Source organism: Hylaeus anthracinus, unplaced genomic scaffold (assembly GCF_026225885.1).
Source record: "Hylaeus anthracinus isolate JK02 unplaced genomic scaffold, UHH_iyHylAnth1.0_haploid 2, whole genome shotgun sequence".
Classification (NCBI taxonomy): Eukaryota; Metazoa; Arthropoda; class Insecta; order Hymenoptera; family Colletidae; genus Hylaeus; species Hylaeus anthracinus.
The window spans coordinates 3,467,846-3,489,168 of NW_026534838.1; the positions used below are offsets into that span (position 1 = coordinate 3,467,846).

At 38.8% G+C, this 21,323-nt stretch overlaps 4 protein-coding genes and 1 long non-coding RNA gene across 7 annotated transcripts in view; 2 read left to right on the forward strand and 3 right to left on the reverse strand.

Annotated features, from left to right (window-relative positions):
• The window catches only part of LOC128892923 (uncharacterized), a 13,368-nt gene extending 7,978 nt beyond the window's left edge, over positions 1-5,390 (forward strand). The window contains exons 3-7 of one of the 2 annotated variants that reach the window (XR_008461201.1): positions 2,153-2,287; positions 2,374-2,514; positions 2,599-4,997; positions 5,067-5,200; positions 5,295-5,390. This is a non-coding gene — a long non-coding RNA (uncharacterized LOC128892923). Of the gene's footprint in view, positions 1-2,152; positions 2,288-2,373; positions 4,998-5,066; positions 5,201-5,294 lie in introns of both variants that reach the window. The other variant, XR_008461200.1, reaches the window with a different exon arrangement.
• Positions 1,052-8,679, reverse strand: LOC128892919 (pro-resilin-like). Its single transcript, XM_054153569.1, has 4 exons — positions 6,660-8,679; positions 5,261-5,437; positions 1,505-1,826; positions 1,052-1,375 (listed from the first exon to the last, which is right to left on the reverse strand). The coding sequence occupies exons 1-4, from the start codon at positions 6,750-6,752 to the stop codon at positions 1,128-1,130; spliced, it is 840 nt and encodes a 279-aa protein (XP_054009544.1). The 5' UTR covers positions 6,753-8,679; the 3' UTR covers positions 1,052-1,127.
• Positions 8,680-10,213: 1,534 nt separating this feature from the next.
• LOC128893029 (unconventional prefoldin RPB5 interactor-like protein) lies at positions 10,214-12,435 on the reverse strand. Its single transcript, XM_054153752.1, has 6 exons — positions 11,971-12,435; positions 11,502-11,751; positions 11,273-11,419; positions 11,064-11,211; positions 10,466-11,009; positions 10,214-10,403 (listed from the first exon to the last, which is right to left on the reverse strand). The coding sequence occupies exons 1-6, from the start codon at positions 12,031-12,033 to the stop codon at positions 10,278-10,280; spliced, it is 1,278 nt and encodes a 425-aa protein (XP_054009727.1). The 5' UTR covers positions 12,034-12,435; the 3' UTR covers positions 10,214-10,277.
• Positions 12,436-12,474: 39 nt separating this feature from the next.
• On the forward strand, positions 12,475-13,589 carry LOC128893050 (60S ribosomal protein L35). The gene is made up of 3 exons (XM_054153785.1): positions 12,475-12,579; positions 13,015-13,151; positions 13,310-13,589. The coding sequence occupies exons 1-3, from the start codon at positions 12,577-12,579 to the stop codon at positions 13,539-13,541; spliced, it is 372 nt and encodes a 123-aa protein (XP_054009760.1). The 5' UTR covers positions 12,475-12,576; the 3' UTR covers positions 13,542-13,589.
• Positions 13,590-13,929: 340 nt separating this feature from the next.
• Positions 13,930-21,250, reverse strand: LOC128893040 (L-selectin). 2 transcript variants are annotated; one of them, XM_054153772.1, is made up of 5 exons: positions 20,652-21,250; positions 15,164-15,267; positions 14,890-15,084; positions 14,551-14,756; positions 13,930-14,093 (listed from the first exon to the last, which is right to left on the reverse strand). In XM_054153772.1, exons 2-5 carry the CDS (start codon positions 15,255-15,257, stop codon positions 13,935-13,937), a joined length of 654 nt encoding a protein of 217 aa, XP_054009747.1. In that variant the 5' UTR covers positions 15,258-15,267; positions 20,652-21,250; the 3' UTR covers positions 13,930-13,934. The 2 variants fall into 2 exon arrangements, with proteins under 2 accessions (XP_054009747.1, XP_054009748.1); XM_054153773.1 differs by lacking the exon at positions 20,652-21,250 and adding an exon at positions 16,256-16,826.
• Between the last annotated feature and the right edge of the window lie 73 nt (positions 21,251-21,323).

Consider the following 21,323-nt stretch of genomic DNA (forward strand, 5'->3'; position numbering starts at 1 on the left):
TTTCGTTAATAATTGACATAGTTCCCTCTTGGGCGTATAAACAATCGTCTGTATCTTTTGAACTAAAGAGAGACAAACGAAAATTCCACTTGAGCAAACGATGAGCAAACGTACGCAAAAAGAAAATTTTGAGTTTTTCATATAGGTAGGGCCAGCTTCACACGGGTCTCGCTTAGTTCAGTGTCAAGCTCCGACAACGTCCACCGCCTCTCTAAATCACTGAAGAGCACCTCCAGGTTAGAGATGCCAGATTCAACCCGCGGCTCCCCGTGTCTTATGTTTCTAACCTCCATCACTTACATACGTACCCAAACGTCTTCAATGACTACTTAATCGTAATTCTAATTATTTACAAGTTCGCAGCCTCGCTATTACTCGCGACTAACTAACCGACTACTAAATATTTATTTCTGAGCGAAAATCTGGCATCTCTGCTTTAGGTCTCTACTCGAGCATCGCTATCGATCGTCCATTAATCAAGGATTGCGCAAACCGTATCGTCTCGCCGGGCACGTTTGCTCGCAACGATGGTACCCCGTCCATTTATTATAATTATTCGCCTTCGGCTCAGGCCCCGTATTTACGGTTGCCCGGTGCTAATTCATTTCTTAATCTAATTTCGTAACCACCCAGTTGCGTTATCCACGCTAGAACTCGATACGCGCTGCCGGGGAGTACTATGCTTAATTAATCCCGACATAATTATCGCTAATTATAACTGACAGCCGCACATGTGCGCTCGTACACAATAGGGTTGCTAGGATAGAAATACTGGATGCGTGGGTGTCACAGTGTTGGTTTACAGAGGCAAAACTCTCTTAGGAATGCAGAAACTATTGCCGCTTCCTTTTACATCCATCAGACTGAATTAATTTTAAACCTATCGACGACGCAAAAGTTTGAAGGCTAATGGTGTCCACTCTTAACGCTAGATGGTTTTAGTTGTCGGTTTTATTGTGCTAAGTAGCGTTGAGTAAGTATCGTGAGCAGCGCTGCGAGCTTGGATCCAGCGTTTGGTAAATAAATAAATGATAGATTCCCCGTACGTCATAAAAAATTGTTTTATTATAAAAGAGCTAGCCTTACAGGACGTTTCTTATCCTAGCGCAATTGAAATTGTACTAAAGTCAATGGAAAGCTGGTCCATACGTAGGCGACGGAGCCCGCGTGTTGTAACCGTTTCTAGCGCCAAAGTTGTAGCTGTTGTCCAAAGAATTAGCGTTGAACGGATAATTGTTGCCATTGTTTCCGTTGGAGTGTTGGTAGTTGTTGCCAGTGTTTCCGTTGTTGTAGTTTCCATTAAAGGGTTTGTAAGCGTTGTTACCGTTGTTGAAATTCCCACCAGGGGCTTGGTAATTGTAGCCTCCGTTGTTTCCTTCGAACAACAAAACACTAATAACTTTTGACGAAGTATAATACCGATTTTATAATACTTCACAGTCGACGTTTCTTTAGAGTGTTTCTTAGCGATGGAAAAGAAATCGAACGAACACTAAACACTGACCTCCATTGTTGTAACCTCCGCCATTATTGTTGCCCTGTTGCCCGAACTGGCCACCTTGGTTATTGTTGTTGTTGTTATTGTTGTTGTAGCCGTTGTTCTGCGTGTTGTACTGATCTGGATAGCTCGCAGTGCCCTCGTACCTTACGTCTGCGTGGAAGCCTGTCCTCCAATCGGCGGTGTAAGTCACTATTTGTGTCCTGCCATCCGGTAGCTGTACTCGGTATTCCCCTCTTACTGTTTCGCCATCGCTGGTCTCTCGTCTCCCAAAATCATTTCCGGTCGCTTGGTCCTTCACCGCGTACCCGAACTCGTACGACATCGGCTGAGACAAAATGTTCAGGATTAGAAATAACTAGAGAATCATAATCGAATAACCATTTAACCATCATTGTTCTCGAAGGACTCGTATCGAATTTCAAGTGACTTTCTTCGCTGAAGTATGACTCTGGAAGTTACCCTAATCACGCAGAACAATAGCAGGTTAATAGACTGTAATCTCTATTGTACGTTATGCTCGCATGCTGTACTCATTTGCACGTTAGGTATCAATCGACATCCTTTCTATTAAAATTACTTTACAAATTGCCCCGTGCACCTTGTTTCCTAATCGAAATCAGTGAATTCGTTATCGAGCGTTTTCTATTTCAGAGTGTATCGAGCAGCGAAGGCGCCGTATTAGAGTGGTTGAATTGTTTCGCACGTTGAAAGGACAATCGTTGCAGAAGGTACTCTTCTCGATTTATCCGATGGGCGAATGCATCCAATTCCAGGAAAAATCGCAAGGTATCATTATCATCCAGATGATTTCCTTCGCTCGACGTGCTGACCCAGATAAGAAGCCTAATGGTTTCATCACGACTTTCCTCTAGCTTTCAGGTAATTTTTGTAATCGATGCGGCAAGATAACATAACAGAGGGTTAAACTCGATGTAACGGGTGATAGGTGGAATGTTAAAGATGGCTATTGTAGTATCCGGGCCTCTTATTACCAAGATTAAGGAGTCGTGGAGGTAAAGCGGTTAATTATGGATCCGAGGATCGGGGGTTCGAATCCCCGTGCCTTGTATTTTTCGTTTAGACTCTTACGCTATTAGGCGGAGGATGATACAAACCTTGGACGACAGGAGTGTGTATAGTCAATGGAAGAACGAAATGAGAGGAATAGTCGAAGACTGGATGTAAGAGTAATAAAAGCAGAGAATAGACACTCAAGCGACGCGACGAAATGCAGCTACGTGAACTTGGCACCCGACTTTTCACAAATTAATTCTTTTTTATAGAAAACGATAGTATTTCGTTTGTACCTGATTGTACCTCCAATAGTTTCGTTTGTATCTCCATCAATTAATATTAATATTAATTGCTATAAAATTTAAACTATCGAGGTACAAACGAAACGAAAAGCGGTACAAACGGATACAAACGATTCTAAAGAATCGGGAAGAAACAGATTTGAAATATGTTGAAAATGAACGAACTTCACTCTTGCGCGGATCAACAATTGCTTGGACAAATTTAAACTATCGAGGTACAAACGAAACGAAAAGCGGTACAAACGGATACAAACGATTCTAAAGAATCGGGAAAAACCGATTTCAAAAATCTCGATGTCGGGTGCTGACCATTTTTTGAATTTTGTTTAATTATTAATTGGTGGAGGTACAAACGAACCTATTGGAGGTACAATCAGGTACAAACGAAATGCTATCGTTTTCTATAAAAAAAAATTAATTTTTGAAATGTCGGGTGCCAAGTTCACATAGCTCCGAAATGCGAGGTGAAAGTATCTCGTCTCGTGAACTCCGAAGGGTGGTTTTATTCCCTAAATACGAAGACACAGGCGAATGTAAAAAGAATCACGGTAGCGAACGGAGGCGATCGCCGCAAAGATTCTCCTCGCGAATCCAGCTGCAGTAATTCTAGGATTACTTCCATAACTTTGGAAAAAAGAGAAGTATTTACTCCTGTACGCAACAGCGTTACGTAGCTGCACTTTCTTCCCTGAAGAAGTGGAGCAGATGAGCTGAAGAGGATGATTTAATCTGTCTCGCACCAGGCCACTCGGCCCCGAGGCAAGATCCGCGCATAACCAGCCCGTTTAGATTCCCAACACGATTAGCTAATCGCCATTAACGATTTACCGTGGATTACGCCTGCGGTCGCGGTTCACCCTATTAATATTGTTGCATAATCACGCATTTGCGCCACACTTACCCGCGACGAATGTGTAGCATTTTGCGAATAATCGGACATTCCGGCGATGCCGCGGTTTTTCTATTTTCCCGAGAGAAAGAAACTTTTTTTTGTTTTTAACGTTAAAGCTTCGAGCCTTTCTTCTTCGATTCTTTCTTTCGAGGTACCATTAGCATTTCTAATTTCGAGTACAGTTTCAACTTCGCCATTCCTATTTTTATACGAAAGTTCAACTTGAACGTTTTTCATTGATTCTACAATGAAAATTCTACACTCGTCCATCGAGCACATCTCGCACATCCATTAGGATCCAAGGAACGTTGCGTTGTCCGGCATTCCTGATTTCATACGTGACAGACGTTTTCACAGATTGCACGTGCTCCCCACGCTACAGCCTTTAGAAAATCAGGCTACTTCGTCCGCCTCGGCGTTTCATAGCAACTGCAACAGTATTTCATGATGAAAGTCTCTTCCTTTTCAGCGGTGCACAAAACCGATAAAAACCGAAGAAAATTGTAAATAAACGAAACAACGTTTATCGCTACTTTTTGCCTGACAAATCCAAATTTCGTGAAATTTTGGTCTCCACGAAGATGCAACGCGACCAACAACGAAAAAGGTTGCGCACCGCTGCCTTAAATCATTAATCTCTCCTTTAAAAAGTGCTCGCGCCAGTCGCTGACGGCGATGAGCTTTAGCAACTATGAAATACTGTTGCAAACTATCCATTATGTTAGGGAATTTGTCTTAGAAAAAATACTACACAACATCTCCGCCTACCGTATCCTCATCAAACAAAGAAAAACGTTTCGTTGTTGCCTCTTATTTCCTTGGATTTAATTTCCAAAGATTTAATTCCGCGGCAACGTGGCTGCTTAGTCCTCTCGATTTTTTTTATTGTACGGTTCTTACGCAATTTCAATAGGAAAGGCGAATAGAAAGATCGAACCGAGATGCTTCCCTATCTCCTAATAGCTTCTCTACATTATAGCGAGCACGTTAGCGTTTCATCACCGTTGCAACGCCGAAGGAGTGGTTACTATTGCGTGTCGCAACCGAGTTAGGGTGCTTCAGGCACATAAATTTGCTTAATAATAGTACGAAACGAACAGTTAAGCCGTGGTCACTGTTCTCGTTTAAACGATGCTCAACCCTGTTCGATTCTTTCTAAACGACCCACCTGCGAGCTATTATGAAAGCTTGCGTCCTCTAAAAGCAAACACCGCCGTGCAACAGTGTCTTCTTGCAGCAAGGCTCTAACCTGAATCGTTCTCAAGTCGTTTTACGAATTAAAATTCAGGTAACCTGTTCGCTTGGAAATTGAATAATCGTACAATATTTAATCTTTAATAACATTTTATGAATGCAGATGGCTCGAGTGGAAAGTAACATGATCTGAGATGTGGAATACAACAATAAAAGTCGTCGACACGTTCGAAGCTCGTTGATAAACATTAGACAATATACGAATTGTACAATAAACGCAAGTTCACTTCCGAGCTTGTACGTTTAACGAGACTTTATTACGAGATTGGATGATATCAAGTGTTCCCGATCACTGACCTGATCGTAGTCGTTGTCGTTTCCATTGTCGTAGTGATGGTGGTCGCCGAAATTGTTCCCTCCACCTGGCGAACCCTGATTGTTATTGCCAGCATAATTCCCTGGAACTCCGTATTGAGTGTTTAACTGAGGCTCGCAATGCACCATTCCTATGCTCACCACCAACACTAGCCATAACTAAAAATTAAAACGTCGTTACTAGAATCACTTGGGGTAAATAAATATTCGCAAAAGTAATGTATTATCGTAGAAAGTAGCGATGAATCGAAGGAAAGTACATTTAAAATGAAGAAATTAAGATTAAATCGATACGAGTAAGGATGCCATTGTTTGCTTGTGCGAGAGACAAGGTGTTGAAAATTAGATCGCTAATTATGAGAGCTGAGTATCGTTAGTACATCCATGTCGCGGTTAGAATTATTAAACGTAATTAGGAGAGAATCATCCCTGATTTACGGAGCGTATCGTTGAAATCGGAATGGTTAAATATCCCGTGATCGGATGAATTTGAATTTAGTTGAAGGTTTTCGCAATAATCGAGGTTTCTGGGATAAGCTTATTTATTGTTTAGCGACCATTTCCTCTACTTGTCGACACCGCGCAAGGAACGAGGGTCTTAAGCAATAATCCAAGGTGCAATAATCGAGGTTCTACCGTGTCATTAAAGTCTTCCAGCAGCAACGAACCAGCCACACTCCTCCAAACACGCAACGTTTACAAGGAATACCGTAGCATGCATTATGTCATTTAATGAATAGCTGCGCGTAGCAGGTTGGGAAATGTTCATGTTGTTATTTATATTCTCGCGTGTATCTTGTAGTGCATTAATGGAGATGATTACACGCGAGCAATTGCATTTATGTCAGGGTTTCTCAAATTGAACCTAGCGACAAATGTTTTTTTGCAAAAGTTACTCGATTGAACGGAGCGAATTATAAGGAACTCGATAAATTCGATATTCAACTTTGAACGAATATAAAAGATTGAAAAAGAAAGTTCGTTTAAATCCGTTTACTCAACGATGGAGACACTGATTCAGATAATAGAAGATTGTGTTCTTCGGTATTACATTGAAAGTTTCAAAAAGAATAAGAATGGATAAAGATAGGAGACCAAACCTTCTTAAAACCAAGCCAGAATCAATTGCAACTATTTGAATCTGACGTATGGTCTGAAAAATCTCAAGAATCACCAGGAAACTATCGTTTCGAATCGGAATATACCGTCGTAGTCGTCGAAACTGGATCCCACAAACAGCTAAAAACTCGGAAATAAAGTTGCACCGTGATCACTGCTCACAAATCAACAATACGACGGAACTGGCACGTGCAGCTACCGTCGAAGCCGGGGAAGCACCGTGGCACCAAAGTAGCAAAGCTTTCGGTCACTTGTTATTTACCTGTCGCACTGTCTTATCCATACTGGGAACAATAGCGAGTACCCGAGCACCGTTGTCTACGAATTGCTGAAATATGGTGACGTTTTGCCGCATACCTGGCTTATATACAGAGAGCACACTCTACGCCTACAAAGATTCACTTCCTGTCGGGCACGGATTCGCCGTCGGATGGAGAAGGATCTATAGGCAGGGTGGAGGATTCCTCGTGGATCCCTACGGAACATCGTTCAGATTTCATACGCCTCTGAATTGGTAGCGCCGCGGGGTACCACTTCGTTTTGCAGAATATTTTATGGGACGTTTTCGAGAACGGAATTAAGTTTAGCGAGAGAAATAAATCCAATGGTTATTTGCTGCTACACTTGGAAACAAAAATCGTTTTAGCAAATACAGTTTCAGGTGGCTTATTCTAATACTATGTTTAAGCGTTAGACTGTAACTGACGTCTAGACTGCGGATCTTTATGCAAAATAAAATCTTGGCGAATTTATTTTATTCTGCAAATATCATAACATGAGCTTTACTTTCAATCTTTTTTATATTCTTGCATATCGTTTGCATTTTGTAGTTTCTTGCAGATTTAAATTTCCTATAAATGCATAAACTTCCGCAGTCTACTGATGTCTCAACCTGGTGGTCATCGCAAAGCGTCTACATACGTATTTGAAGTTTAGTAGCCATAACGTTTAGCTTGCCTTTACATTCAATCGTTTACGTTTATGTTAAGTTCAGTTAAAAATACTTCATAATCTGACTTTTTCGAATTCCGTCCGCGGTTCTCGCGCCGAAATCTTTTCAAAACCTGAAACTTTAATGTGAAAAATAGATTTCCCCTTTCTCACTCTGTTCGTCTCTATTTGTCCGCGTACTCTAGTTCACATAGAAACACGAGGCGTGTGTGAAAGCCCGCGCTTTACTTCCCATTGTTCGGCGGAGCAGGCGCGATTTCGGGGCCGTCTAGCTTATGAGAGGAACCCGTCTGTCTCTTCCAGAGTTGGAGAAAGCTGATTACTTCACCTCGTGGGACAGCCTAACACAGAGCACCTCGCGGCTCGACGCTCCTCGCGTCGGCTAATTAGACAATCGAGGCTTAATTAAGGCAGGACCATTGTCCATCCGCGGAGCGAATCTTGGTTTTCGGAGGATTGCGTAATCCTGACCGGATTCTTCCCATCTACCTCCCTCGCCGAACCGTACGAAACGTGTGGCAATCAGAAGGATAGATGGTTATCAAATGGGAAACGCAGACATTCGATTCTGCGACTGCGTCCCTGTTTGGCAAATTGCACGTATCGTGGAATGCGCATACATCAGGAAAAATCTTAGGTCTAGGTTGAGGGAACTCGATGAGATCTGTCTGGTTGTTTTTCTTATTTAGCCGCTGGTTACGATGACAAATTTTTACGTTTCGTTACACGAATTACTTTATCGTTCCACTTCTCGTGGCAGTTGTTGTAGATATTCTTCGATTAATTCATTTTCTACTTTGACGATTTCCAAAAAGATACCGTGATTTACTTTATTATACATGGCAATACAAAATAATAATAGAGATAGAAATTCCTCTTCTACTGTTTCTCATACTTGATACAATTGAGAATCCTGATTACATTTATACACTAGTATTGGGTTGTCCGGAAAGTCCGTGCCGATTTTTGATAGGTGTTGCAGGTCTGAATGTGTCGAAATGGCTGACAACAAATAACATATACAGGGTGTCCCAAAACTCGGGGAGGAGCCGGAAATGCGGGGTAGCTGAGACTATTCTGAACAACAATTTCCTTTGCAAAAATGTCGGATGGGGCTTCGTTAAGGAGATATTAAGAGAAAACCCCGACCAATCAGAGCGCGCGTAGACCGTTGGAGCGGCCGCGGTAGCGAAGGGTACGCGCTAGGCGGCAGCGTCAATGTCCTTCGATGCACGTCGAGTCACTTGTTCGCGTACAAGGGCGGCCGCTTAGCACATAGCCTTCGCTACCGCGGCCGCTCCAACGGTCTACGCGCGCTCTGATTGGTCGGGGTTTTCGCTTAATATCTCCTTTTGCAAAGGAAATTGTTGTTCAGAATCGTCTCAGCTACCCCCCATTTCCGGCTCCTCCCCGACTTTTGGGACACCCTGTATATGTACATCCCTTAAAAGATGGAAAGGTTGTGGAACAAAATGGTAGCCATGTAACTCAATAAATATACATATAAATAAATGTATATTACAATTGAAACGTGCCTTTGAAGTTCTCTTAAAAATTGGCACAAACTTTCTGGACAACCTAATATATCATAGCTATAATATAATATAAATTTTGAATTTTCTTTAATATCTCAATCCCCCATTCAATTTATCAAAGGTATCGAAAAGCTGAAGCTAATTAGCTTGCACGATCATCCTAGGACTAGTTTCTGATTAGAGGGTGCAAGATAATAGTAATCGTCGATCTCGTTTACGACAATGGTCCCAATCGCAACCCCGATCTAATCTCCTGATCAAAGAGTCAAACGGAACCTAATCAAGACTGGTTTATTGTTTATTTAGTGTGCGAATTCTCACTTTCGATTCCTTTCGTAACCTTTCCCCAATTGTTATTCGCCGTTACGACGACGGAAAGGAAGCAGTCGCGTTGCGATAAACACGTGCTCCCTCGTAGGACGCTATATTTAATTAACAACGCCGCTATCTATGCTAGTTTTTCGTACGTGGGTTTCCCAGTTTCAGGGAAAAGTCTTATAAAAATAAAAATAAAATTGTATACGATATCAAAAAATTGACGTTACTTATGGGTATCCTTGATAATAAAAAATACGGTTACACAATGGGACTGGCACTCTCTCCTGATGGATTAGAGATCCTCAAAGCAATCTCCTTCGGTAATCTCTCTCGAGCCAGCATGATGGACAAGGTCATTACGGCTTCGAAGGAGGATGGTCTAAATTCATTCCGATATTATGCAATCACCCTTCAGACAAATTCAGTCATTTCTCCTCTATGTTCTTCGGTGTTTCTAGTTCGTTACGAAACAGCATGATGCGAATAATGAATTAAGAAAGTCATCGTTCAGTGGGGGATTCCTGACAAAATGTTCGAAATAAAAAGACCCTTAATAAACCATCAGTCGGTGATAAGAAACCTATTAACCGACTACCTGTAAAATATTAAAATATTCAATCAATTTATTCCGATTGATATTCACGAGGAAACGACGAAAACAATCTCAGGTCTTAATTTCCTGATGTTACAACAGATTTCATACGCGTTATTACATCGATAATGAACTCTCGCAATTTAAATAAATTTCTATGGCGGAAGACGACTGGGCAATTCGAACTCTTAGGGACAGTTCTTCATTATTTATACGGACGAATCCCTGGTAATTGTTCCTGTCTTTCCAATAAGGAAAGGCAATTGTTCCTGGAAACGGAGAGGAATCGGTGACCAAAATGTAACAATAAGTAATATCCGTTCTTCTCTCTCCTGTTATTAATTTATATAACCGTCTTCCTCTCCCATAATGCCGACGGCTTAAAATGAGGTTGAGGGTGTTTTATAAAATAAATCACAATTTTAATTATAAGAGAATTTTTATTAACAAAATTGACATCGTAGAAATTTTCTAATACTGCTTGTTACTTCTTCGACTGTCGGTCTTTTTTAAATCTACTAACTGGTCGGGTTTCTGTGTCTGCTTTTGAAGCTACATCAGGTACCAAAGGCAAATTTTCACAGATTCTTTCCTTGATATCTTTCACCACCTATGAATCATAAAAATATCAGTTTTATATAAAATTATTTTACTTCGATATCAAGCTCTTACTGTTTCATATGCGGAAGGTTTTATAGATTCTTCGTTTTCTTCCTCTTCTTCTGTACTGTACTCAGGAGGAGCAACCTGTACAGGAGCAACATCATTCGGTGATCTCCTTAAAATAGATTTAGGCTTTGAAAATATCCTATAAATATCTGCTGGTGTTTCTATCGTATCGTCGTCCGACTTTACAACTGGATTATTTTGAGAGTGACTAAACTCTATCCGAAGAACATCTTCCTCTGAACTTTCTACATTTACTTTTTTCGCTGAAGTTTCGACTTCATTTTTATTTAGAAGATCCTCTTGGTCTGCAAAAGAAACTGATTTTTTCAGTCTGCAATGCTCAATGCTCTCTTTAGACTGCTTATTTTCAGAGTCAGAGACAGATGTCTCCTTCTCCTTGGGATCTTTCTTATCATTTTCAGAGGAACTTTTTGATTCATTGGAACATTCTTCTTCTTCTTCTTCTTCTTCTTCTTCATCATCTTCATCTTCATCTTCATCTTCTTCTAAGTCATCTCCAAATAATTCACGTCGTTCATCTTCCCATCTATAAAAAAGAACACCTTAGATACATAAAACAAGTAATTGTATTATGAAATACCTATCATATTCATCTGCTAGCTCCTCTTCTAGTTCAAGCTGATCAAGTCTGTGAAAGAGATCTTCCTCTGTATCAATCTTCCTTTTCTCTTCTTGTCTGAGTTTGGCTAATTTCTGATTGTATTCTTTCTCTCTTTCCCTATGTTTCTCTGCAAAAAAAACAAAGGTTTACTAGAATGATGCAAAAAGAACAAAGGGAAATCATTTTACTTTTCCATTCTTCAACTTGGTCTTCATTCCAATGTTCTACAATTTCCTTGCCAGCACACTCTGTGAAAAGATCAGTCTCTGCTATCATCATTCTAGTTTCATACAGATCTCTTTCGCCACTTAAATCCTTTAACATTTCCTCTGCTCCTAATGCAAAAGATTTATTTGTTATTACATTATTTACACTTTTTTCAACTTACCCAATAAATGTATAATTTGTCAAACATACGTTGTATTCTTCTTTCGCAGAGTGCTTGTGCTCCTGAAGCACTATATTTTGCAAAATATCCATCACCCAAACAAGCTAACACTTCATTAGTATGAATTAATTTTCCTTTCATCAATGCTCTCTTTCCAATTGGCACCATACAATTTACATATACCTCCTTCTGTAGGGAACCCAACGCCTCTGCAACTTTCAGATGACCATTTTTGTAGGCTGTCCATACTTTGCATTGTTCTTCATTTCGTTGTATTCCCTTCAATTTAATATTTAATTGTTTATCAGACTCATTAAACTCAGATTAAATAAACAAGTCTAAATTTCAGAGGTAGAGTGATTTATTCAATTTCGTATAATAATTATTCACAGACAACGAAGTAAACATTATTTCGTAAAATATGGATTCTTTTCTGATAGTAATGTTTCGTAATTAATTATGCGATTCATTATTTCTTATTTTCTTTTAACAATCTACCTTTAAAAACACATCTTCTAAGAGTGTATGTTGTAAATTTCGCAATTCATCCACGTTCTTCATCGTTAAGACAATAAGGTTAATTAACAACGCTTATTCGAAAGTATGAATACAATCCAATATATTTATTAATAGATTCGTTTAAGGGTAACAGTGTTTATTTTCTTATATTATACATTGAAATACAGTAATCAACATTTTTTGCTTATAAATTAAAAAATGTAACTATTCTCGAAGCGTTTTACACCGACAAATGTTCTCATTTGATAGTACGAATTACTTTATTGTTGGAGTTCTTATATAAACGTTGTAGATATTCTTCTAAATAATCTTTTAAACTTTATATCTTCTCGTACTCTAACCTCAATATGTACATTCGAAATTACAAATTTCAATTAGTATTAAACCATATTCAACATAACCTTAAAGTGACATTATACATAGAGGAATTGCCAGACAACCATAAACATCATACGCCGTACAGTTTCTTATTTTGCTCACCAGATGGCTTACGTCTAAATTGTAACCGCAAATGTCTATCTACGTCTCGGTAATTCGTGATTTTCTTCTCTGTTTCTTTTTCCGTTGAAGAGGAATATCTGCAAGATGGTTAGTGAACGATTGAAAATCCCTTTTTATTTAAAACATCCTAATCGGTCATTCTTTGGAAATCTAATCATAATTTTCTTAAGCATAATCTGAAGTCAAATATTTATAAAGTTTTCCTCCTTTGAATAGCGTGCAAAACAACTTCATAACCTTAATTTTCATTTCAACAAAATATTTAACACATCGATTTTGGTGAAAAATGTCTTAATTTGTGAATTACCTTCAATAATACTGATCGTATCTGAATAATGATTAAAACTAGAGTTAAAGTTCTCGCTTTTTCTTTAAAAATTAACATCGTATAGAAACCGTGAAACGATATATTTTCATTTGGCAATAAAATAGAAAAATAAACGTCTTCTTGAATGTTTAAAGTCGTGGAAAGAGAAGTGTGTGAAAGTGAAATACATAAAATTGTGATGTTATTCTTTTTAGGGTAAGGTTAAGTGCACCGAGCTGAGGACAAAAGACAAGAAGGAGCTGCTAAAGCAGCTGGAGGAGCTCAAGATGGAGCTGACAAATCTTCGAGTTGCGAAGGTTACAGGAGGAGCTGCTTCCAAACTTTCCAAGATGTAAATATAAATTTTTATAGTTTGCACAAAAATGGTGCATTCAATGTTTTAGATCAGAAAGATTCTTTAACTTTCATGTTGGACTATTCTATGAACTTTTAATCGTTAATGATATTTTGAATTATCATTATTAACTCATTCATTTGTGTAAATTTCAGTCGAGTTGTGAGGAAGGCAATAGCTAGAGTATACATCATTATGCATCAAAAGCAGAAGGAGAACTTGCGGCTGTTATACAAAAACAAAAAATACAAGCCCCTGGATTTGAGGCCAAAGAAGACTAGGGCACTCAGAAGGGCACTGACACCTTATCAAGCTAGTAGAAAGACCCAGAAGGAAATTCGCAAGCGGTCTGCCTTCCCTCCAAGGAAGTATGCTTTAAAAGTATAAGCAACGCGATATTGATAAGGGGTAAATAAAAATTTTGTAAAAATTCAACATTGTGTAAATTTGTGTAAAAAAACTGAGGAAGTATTGTCGAATGCTTTTTATTTTCTATAGAAAAGAGTACAAAAATTATAGTAGGTGAACACAGGTTCCACTTGATGATAAGTCTAATACAATTCTCGATCATTCAACTTCATGGTGCATTTAATCTTAAAAACAAACTTCTTGATATTTACGACGATTATTTCATTATCGCATTTAGTATTTAATAATAATGAAGGTATGATGAACGATTATACAGTATGGATGTGGAAGTTTTTATTTGCATCGTTTTCCTTGGAATCCAATGAACTCAGTTGAACGGTCGAGAGTTAATGGAAGCTGTTGGTGGGGAAATTAAAGGCGAATGCCAGGATTTCTAGAGAGCACAAAGTTGAGAAGTTCGTCGCTGTCCTCGCAGACAAATGGCTTTCGGTGATGACAGGCCACGTCGTGCCACTTGACTCCGTCGTTGTAGAAGTTGTTTAAAATAGACAGGCAGGACTCGTCGTTACCCTATAACAGACAATATTTATTACATCAGTTGATTATTTTAATATTAACCCCGTGTCTACATCAGTTTTTTAATGCCCCCACTCTTCCTCTGAGGTTTACATTCACTGGCGTCATTGGTGGAAAAACGCCTAAGTTTGTAATGAAAATAGTTTCCATTATTCCTGCTAGATGGCGTCTACTATCTACGTTTAGTATAATAGCATCTACTATCTACTTCTAGTATAATACAGTCTACTAGATAGTCCACTATCGGTGGCGTCATCTTATAGAAATTGTAAGAACTATTACGACTATAAACTTGGGCGTTATGCTACCAATGGCGCCACTAGTGATAATCATACTCCATCTAGCGATGATAGGGTGAACTATTTTAACTACAAACTTGGGTGTTTTTCCACCGACGGCTTTAGTGATATTGTTTGTTTGTTATAGAAATACGTTTTAAAAATTGACATACCTGTGCAGCTTCACGGTTATCAGGTTGGGGCTGTCCGTATCCACCAGTGTTACTCCAGTCACCAGAGTTACGCTGAGTGGTGGGGCCTATTTTAGCTCCCGAACCTGACCAGAACCATCCATTAACATTTTGGGGCTGAAGATCTGGCCGGTCGCAACCATTGAAGTTGCATTTGCGCCCTGATGTCCAAATGAACCTCACGTTCCCTATTCATAACAAAATTTCAAAGTTATAATACGTCATCACCAGAAGACTATAGGCTTTCGAATCCTAATTTCTACCTTCGGAACTTAGGTTAGATCTACTTGTAGGGTGTCGATTAACTGAGTCAATGTTTACCTCTGACGAGTCTCTGTTTAATGAACTCATTTTCTTGTGGCGTTTCAAGGGAAACTGCATCCATACAGTGTCTCCTACAAATATTACGTGCATCCAACCAATCTACCTCTAAACTTCTAGTCGGTTGGTGCTCCCAACTGAAGAAATACGAATGACCAACTCCTCTAGCATCTCTGTAGGTAGCATGTCGTACTCCTGAAACAAAATTCCACGAATTATGTCAAACTTAATTAAAGGAATTAAGGGATTAGGAACTTCGTTAAGGGATACTCACGATTGGCACAGCTACGTGGATCGGGAAGGGCAAGTCGTCGTTGAGCCTTTACCACGACCCCAGCAAGTAGGACCATCAGCCATAATATCTTCATATTTTTTATTCTTAAAGAAAGAAATAAAGACGACACAAGTGAATAAAATTTAAATCAAACATTAATAAATTCAGCCCGAAGAAAGAATGCATTTAATTTTTAGAAGCAATATTACAAAATTGTGGGTTAAAGAACAAATTTGAAAGGAAACATTCTTAGGAATTTCTTAATTATACCTCGGTTTCGCTTTCATTAAAAGGAAACGTTTAGATAGAGAAGACATTTTCCGTTCTGAATCTTTAGTAGGTAAAAGTTCCCTGAGAACGTATGTTTGTGGAGGGTGAAAGGAGACTTTTCAGGAGTGAATTATGATTCGAGAAGGAAAGGAGTCTCTGCTTCGGAGGATTCCTCTCACGCTAACGACAGTGAAAAATGGGGAGGAGGTTTTGCAACAGGTCTTCGTTTTTTACAACACGCCGTTAACTTTCCTTAGAGCACTATGGACTTGTTGCAACTTTCTAAATCGTCTCCGCGACACAGCGGACGATTCGCAATTAATAGCTGGAGCGCGCCTCTGACAATGAGTGTGAGATACAATTACGGTGCAATCGCGATTATTATTCGAACAATGTTGTCGCCAAGACCGATCCTTTTAACCTCCTACGTACTGCAGGGTTATTAGACGGAGCTGTTAGATGCATGGGGATTAGATTTAGATGTTTTCGAAAGAAAGCTACGTTTCGTATCGTGTTTTCCAACTATTTGCATAATCCAGATTCTACCGCATTACCATTATCGTTTGGCTCTTTCTTTTCGTGTACGATTGCCCGATTGAATAACAATAACCCTCATTTGAAATTCCGTTCTATTACCAGCTCAGCAATGTCCTGTTCTTAATAGAAAGCTTTCACTGAAAATTAGAGTGTCAGCGGTCGTTCGCCCGGAATGAAGGAAGACTCTTCTGTTCCTTTATTCCGGAAGCGACAGAATTAAAGCAATTGCAAGGAATTAAACTCAAGACGATTGGCGACTCGTAACTACCGTTGATGAATACCTACGCCGAACCTTGCAATTCATCTTTACATTGTTTCTAGAGTCGCACGAATAATCATTAATTACAGTGGAACGTTTTAAACGTTTATTCACGCAACGTTGGGCAGTGCTGTGTTTACGTATGGGCATTGGGCACACTGGACTCGACATTTGTGACACGAGAGTACATATAATACCGTATGTTCATTCCGATAACGTTTCGACATTTTTTTCCCCCTTTCTGTAAACATCGAGCAGTTTCACGTGAAAGTAAATGGATTCTGTAGTTGTGTTGTAAATTGAGCAACGCTTGACTCTTTTATTGGTCGCATGTCGAGATTTTCGTAGAAGGTGAATCGAAAGCTAAGCGAAATATTGATTCTTCAACACGATAGAAATGAGCTAAGTATGTGGCAATGTGTAATTTGCACCGAAGGTGTTAGGATTTCCAAAGTGGACGGTCGTTGACCGGACGAGGCTTTCTACGCAATATTTTGTTAACGACAATCTCGCACACTTATATTGTGCAATCGTTACAGGCTTGTTGCAGAGGGTTGAGAAACTCGATGCAAAAAAGTATTTTCCGGTTTCTCAACGCGGATATTTTATTTAGGAAATTTTGCAAGTTTCCTAATAGATCTCGTGATTGTCGTTACAACGGTAATTTAATCATTTTCTATCTACTGCCTCTCGATGATTGGACGATTCTAATTTTCTTCTTTTAAGAACCACTCGACTGAAACACTCGAAACATCGAAAAAAGATTATTTAAATTCAAGTTTTAGTGCTCTTAGTACCAACCGAAACTTTACCTTCTCTTATCAAAATATCAAGATCTGTGTTAATGAAAAGATCGAGGAATTTGTTAATTACATGGACTGGCAGAAATATTCGGACACCAGTGTATGGCTAGCTTTACGACTTAATATCGTAGTTATTAAAAAAGCAATTGTCTTCGTTACTTTTTCCAATAATAAATCATTTATTAACATTATTAACGATCATATACATTATATACATATACATTAATCCAAAAATTTACATAAATTACATAATAGCAATCAACAAACGAAAAAATACCGTATTTTCGGGTCACAAAAATATTCGGACACTACGAGGAATAACATTTATTAATTAAAATTAAACATTATATGTTCCACATTAATATTTTGTTGCAAATCTCTTTTCTTTTATAATATGTCTCAATCGATTTGGCGTATTAGAAATTATTTTTTTTAAATATTCTGTCGAGAATGGTTGCCCATTCTTCTTGAAGCCTAATTTTAAGTTCTTCTTTGGAACGAATGGGTGCCTTGCGAATCCGTTGGTTCAACTTATCCCGTAAGTTTTCTATAGGGTTAAGGCTTGGTGATTGTAGAGGTGGACGAAGCACTTTGGGGCAATTATACAATAAAAATTCTTAGACAATGCGCGACTTATGTTCAGAATCATTATCCTGGTAAAATTAAAAATCTTCAGCAATCCCCATTTTGTCTGCACTTTGTTTTCAATTGCTTTTTAAAAGATTCAAATAAGCATTCTTAACCATGACGCCATCGATAAAAACTAAATTGCCAACGCCGGAAGTCGAAATGCATCCCCACACCATTACAATGCCTCCTCCGTGTTTTATCGTACCCGAAAACGTGATATTCTTTCGTTTGTTTATTGCTATTATGTAATTTATGTAAATTTTTGGATTAACGTATACATCTTTAATGACATTAATAAATGACTTATTATTAGAAAAAGTAACGAAGACAAATGCTTTTTTAATAACTACGATATTAAGTCATAAAACTAACCATACACTAGTGTCCGAATATTTCTGGGAGTCACTGTATTTAGTGAATTTTCGTACGAAAGCAATTGTACTTGACGAGACTATAGTAAATGAAACTACCGCAGATACAGTTTAGGCAGGGGCGTAATTGGGAGCCATCGGTCTAATTTGCTTATCGGCAGGTCTAACCTGAAAATACGGGGACATGAATATTAAAGGTTCCAACGAGAGTTTCACCTCTGTTAAACTCTACTCTGTGATGGGTTTATTTCGTATCCGCGTGTGTGCTCGTGGAACCGTTATCTGGCCGGGTTTACATCGTCCAATTACAGAGTTGGCTGTGTGTCTGTCTGGGTCTGGGTCTCTCTTAACGGCTCCTCGTCTGTCGGTAAGCATGCTGCATATGGGGAGGTCTTGGGTATTCGGGACGAGTACATCGATACAAAAAGCGAGCACGAGCAGTGGCGCATTATACTTTCACAGAGCCCAAGTAAATGTGGAATTTTGGGGAACCATCTAAAAGAAAAAAAAAACCAATAGAAAGACATCTCTAAGTCTTTGATCACTTCAGTCGAAATGTCACTGTTCAAAAACAATTAAACTAGAGTTTCATATTTTCTAATTTGAATTTCGAATATGTTGTTCGCCGAAGAAGAAAAGAAAACAAACGAAAAACATTTTAAATTCAATCTCAGTTTATTGGTCGAACAAAACAAATTAGCTGCATGGTATAATAGAAATATCTGGTCCGAAACAATAATTCATAACTAATGATACGCTTACCTACGCTTAGCCTAGTAAGTATTATTACTTCTATAAGTAACCACACCTAGCCTAATAAGTATCTTTACTACTTTATTTGTACTTTACGTGCTTAACTCGTCTAGCAATTCCCTTGTACATTTTCAATGTCTCTAATCACAGAGAGTAATTACGACAAATGTTTTGTATGTTCGCAGGTTTACATAGCAATTCCCTTGCAATTCCCTTGTACATTTTCAATGTCTCTAATCACAGGGAGTAATTATGACAAATGTTTTCTATGTTCGCAGGTTTACATAATCTCGATATATGTACGTCGCCTAAATTTTCATTATTTGCAAAATGTAGAGTAGAAGTAATGTCAACCAAGTGTGCATTGAATCATGATTGAATCGCATGCCGATGCGTTCCACGGAAAAAAGAAAAGAAGAAAATCGGTGCCGGTTCATTTTCGACTTTCGCTTGGTTCCGATCGATCGTCGATCGTTACCTCTTCGTGCTCTATTTATTTTTGCTGCCTCGAAAGCGTTTTCTGTACACATATTTTGGATACGAATGTCTTCAATATGGCATTCTAAATCAAAAATAGCATTTAAATTACATTGAAAAATTGAGCCTCCTAAATTAATACAACAGACAGAACGGAATATTTGATAAAGTTAAGAGATTTCTCTCCACCTTCGGTTATCGAACAATTTCAGTAAAAAAGAGACGGCAAAAATACCGGATCTTTTCCTTTTTCTCTTTTATGGATGATATCGTAACATCCAGCTATAAGGAATTTCCCAGTCAATGCACTACACGTGCGTGGTTGCGTTCATAGTACTTGCATCGGTCTTACGCAAGGAAAGTACCTTCGCCAAGATAAATCTCCACGGAGTTCACAAATCGAAGAGAAAGTAAGATTATCTTTAAAACAATTTACTCGAATCTCGAGACTATGTAACGTGTTGAATTCAGTGACGTAACTAAGGGTGACTAAAACTTTCGAACCTTTCGCGGTATATACGTATACATATTTTTTTGTAACTTCCAGAATTATTTTTCGAACATGGCGTAATTAGCATATCCTGTTTAGTAATTTCTAACGAGGAGACGCCACTAGGGGATTGTTTTACTAAATTTCTTGAGCGGGGAAAGCGTGCGAATAACTTGCGGTGTGAATTTGGTAAAAGTACAATAATACAAGGAACATAAACAAAAAAAAAAAACGATCAAACAGGCAATCCAGGAAAATGCATTAATTAAAACTAATTTACTATACGGTAATTAGGGAGGTACCAATTACGTACTCTTTTGTTTCCCAAAACAAAGACTTTAATATCTTACCCGAAGAGAAAGCAAAATTACTCGCTAATTGGGCGTAACAATGAAATTGAACATCCTGCAAATTGTTAACAGATAAACAAATTTTTCTTTATACACGATTTCTACATTTTATAGATGAATATCAATATTCGTATAAGTGTCTGATTTTCATGAAAGACAAAATACAGTAAGGTTATGCTCACACTTAAATATATTAAAATATATTTAATATATTTAATATATTTAATATATTAAATATATTTTTTTATACGTATATGTTTCACGTATAATGTATTAAATAATGTATTAATTAATATGATATTAATCGGTATAAGTTGGCTTTATTCGTCTCGTGCTCATTCGAATAATACGTTGTCAATCACAGCAGAGGCGACACTCGCGCGATTGTCGTGAAAATGGCGCGCAAATGCGAAAGGGACGCGCGAAAATGGTTAATAGGAAGAGGATCGGCAAAGAGAAAGCTCAGGAGAGTTCACGCTTCTATGGGTCATGCTAGGTGACTGTTCGATCACGAGGTCACTGCTTTCGATTTCTCCGGGTGCACTTACCTGAAAGAAGCTTCCCTGGATCCTGAAACCAACCAACCCAGTCCTGAAAGATCCTTGGATCCAGGCGACGAATTAACGTGGAAAATGATACGTGAGTGACTTCTATCTCGTATCTAATATTGCTTCCGTCAAGCTCCAATGAATTCGGTTGATCCAATGACACGCAAGCTCGTCCACGACTCGTCGATCGCGACTAGAAAGAAGAATGAACTGCGGTGTACGAGCAGGCAACCGGTATATAGCCGGCCCACATTCCCTTCTGGCTCGAGTAACCCAGATTCTTCCCACCTAACCGTCTGGGGAACATCTTCGGGGGCCTGAAAGGGGCCCTGGATAATTCCCAGCTCGCCCCGGCACCTCTCACTGATCGTTTCCCCCTTCGCCCGTTACCCGCGAGCTTCCTCGAAGCAGTCTTTCGGTGCTAGAATTCGTTTTTCTTCCATTGGAATCGAGTAGTTGTAATCGATTCTTAAAAAGGAACTGTCCTTCCGCCAGACAAAAGATTGGCGGAATTGCTTGCTTCCTTGCCTGCGATAATTGTCAGGTTAGAGCCTTTCTATATCGAAAACTGGCATTAACCACAGCGCTATGATTATTTTTAGAATAATTACTCGTGGTTGTTGGATTAATCAATAATTATAATTCACTTATAGTTAATTAGAACTTGCTGCA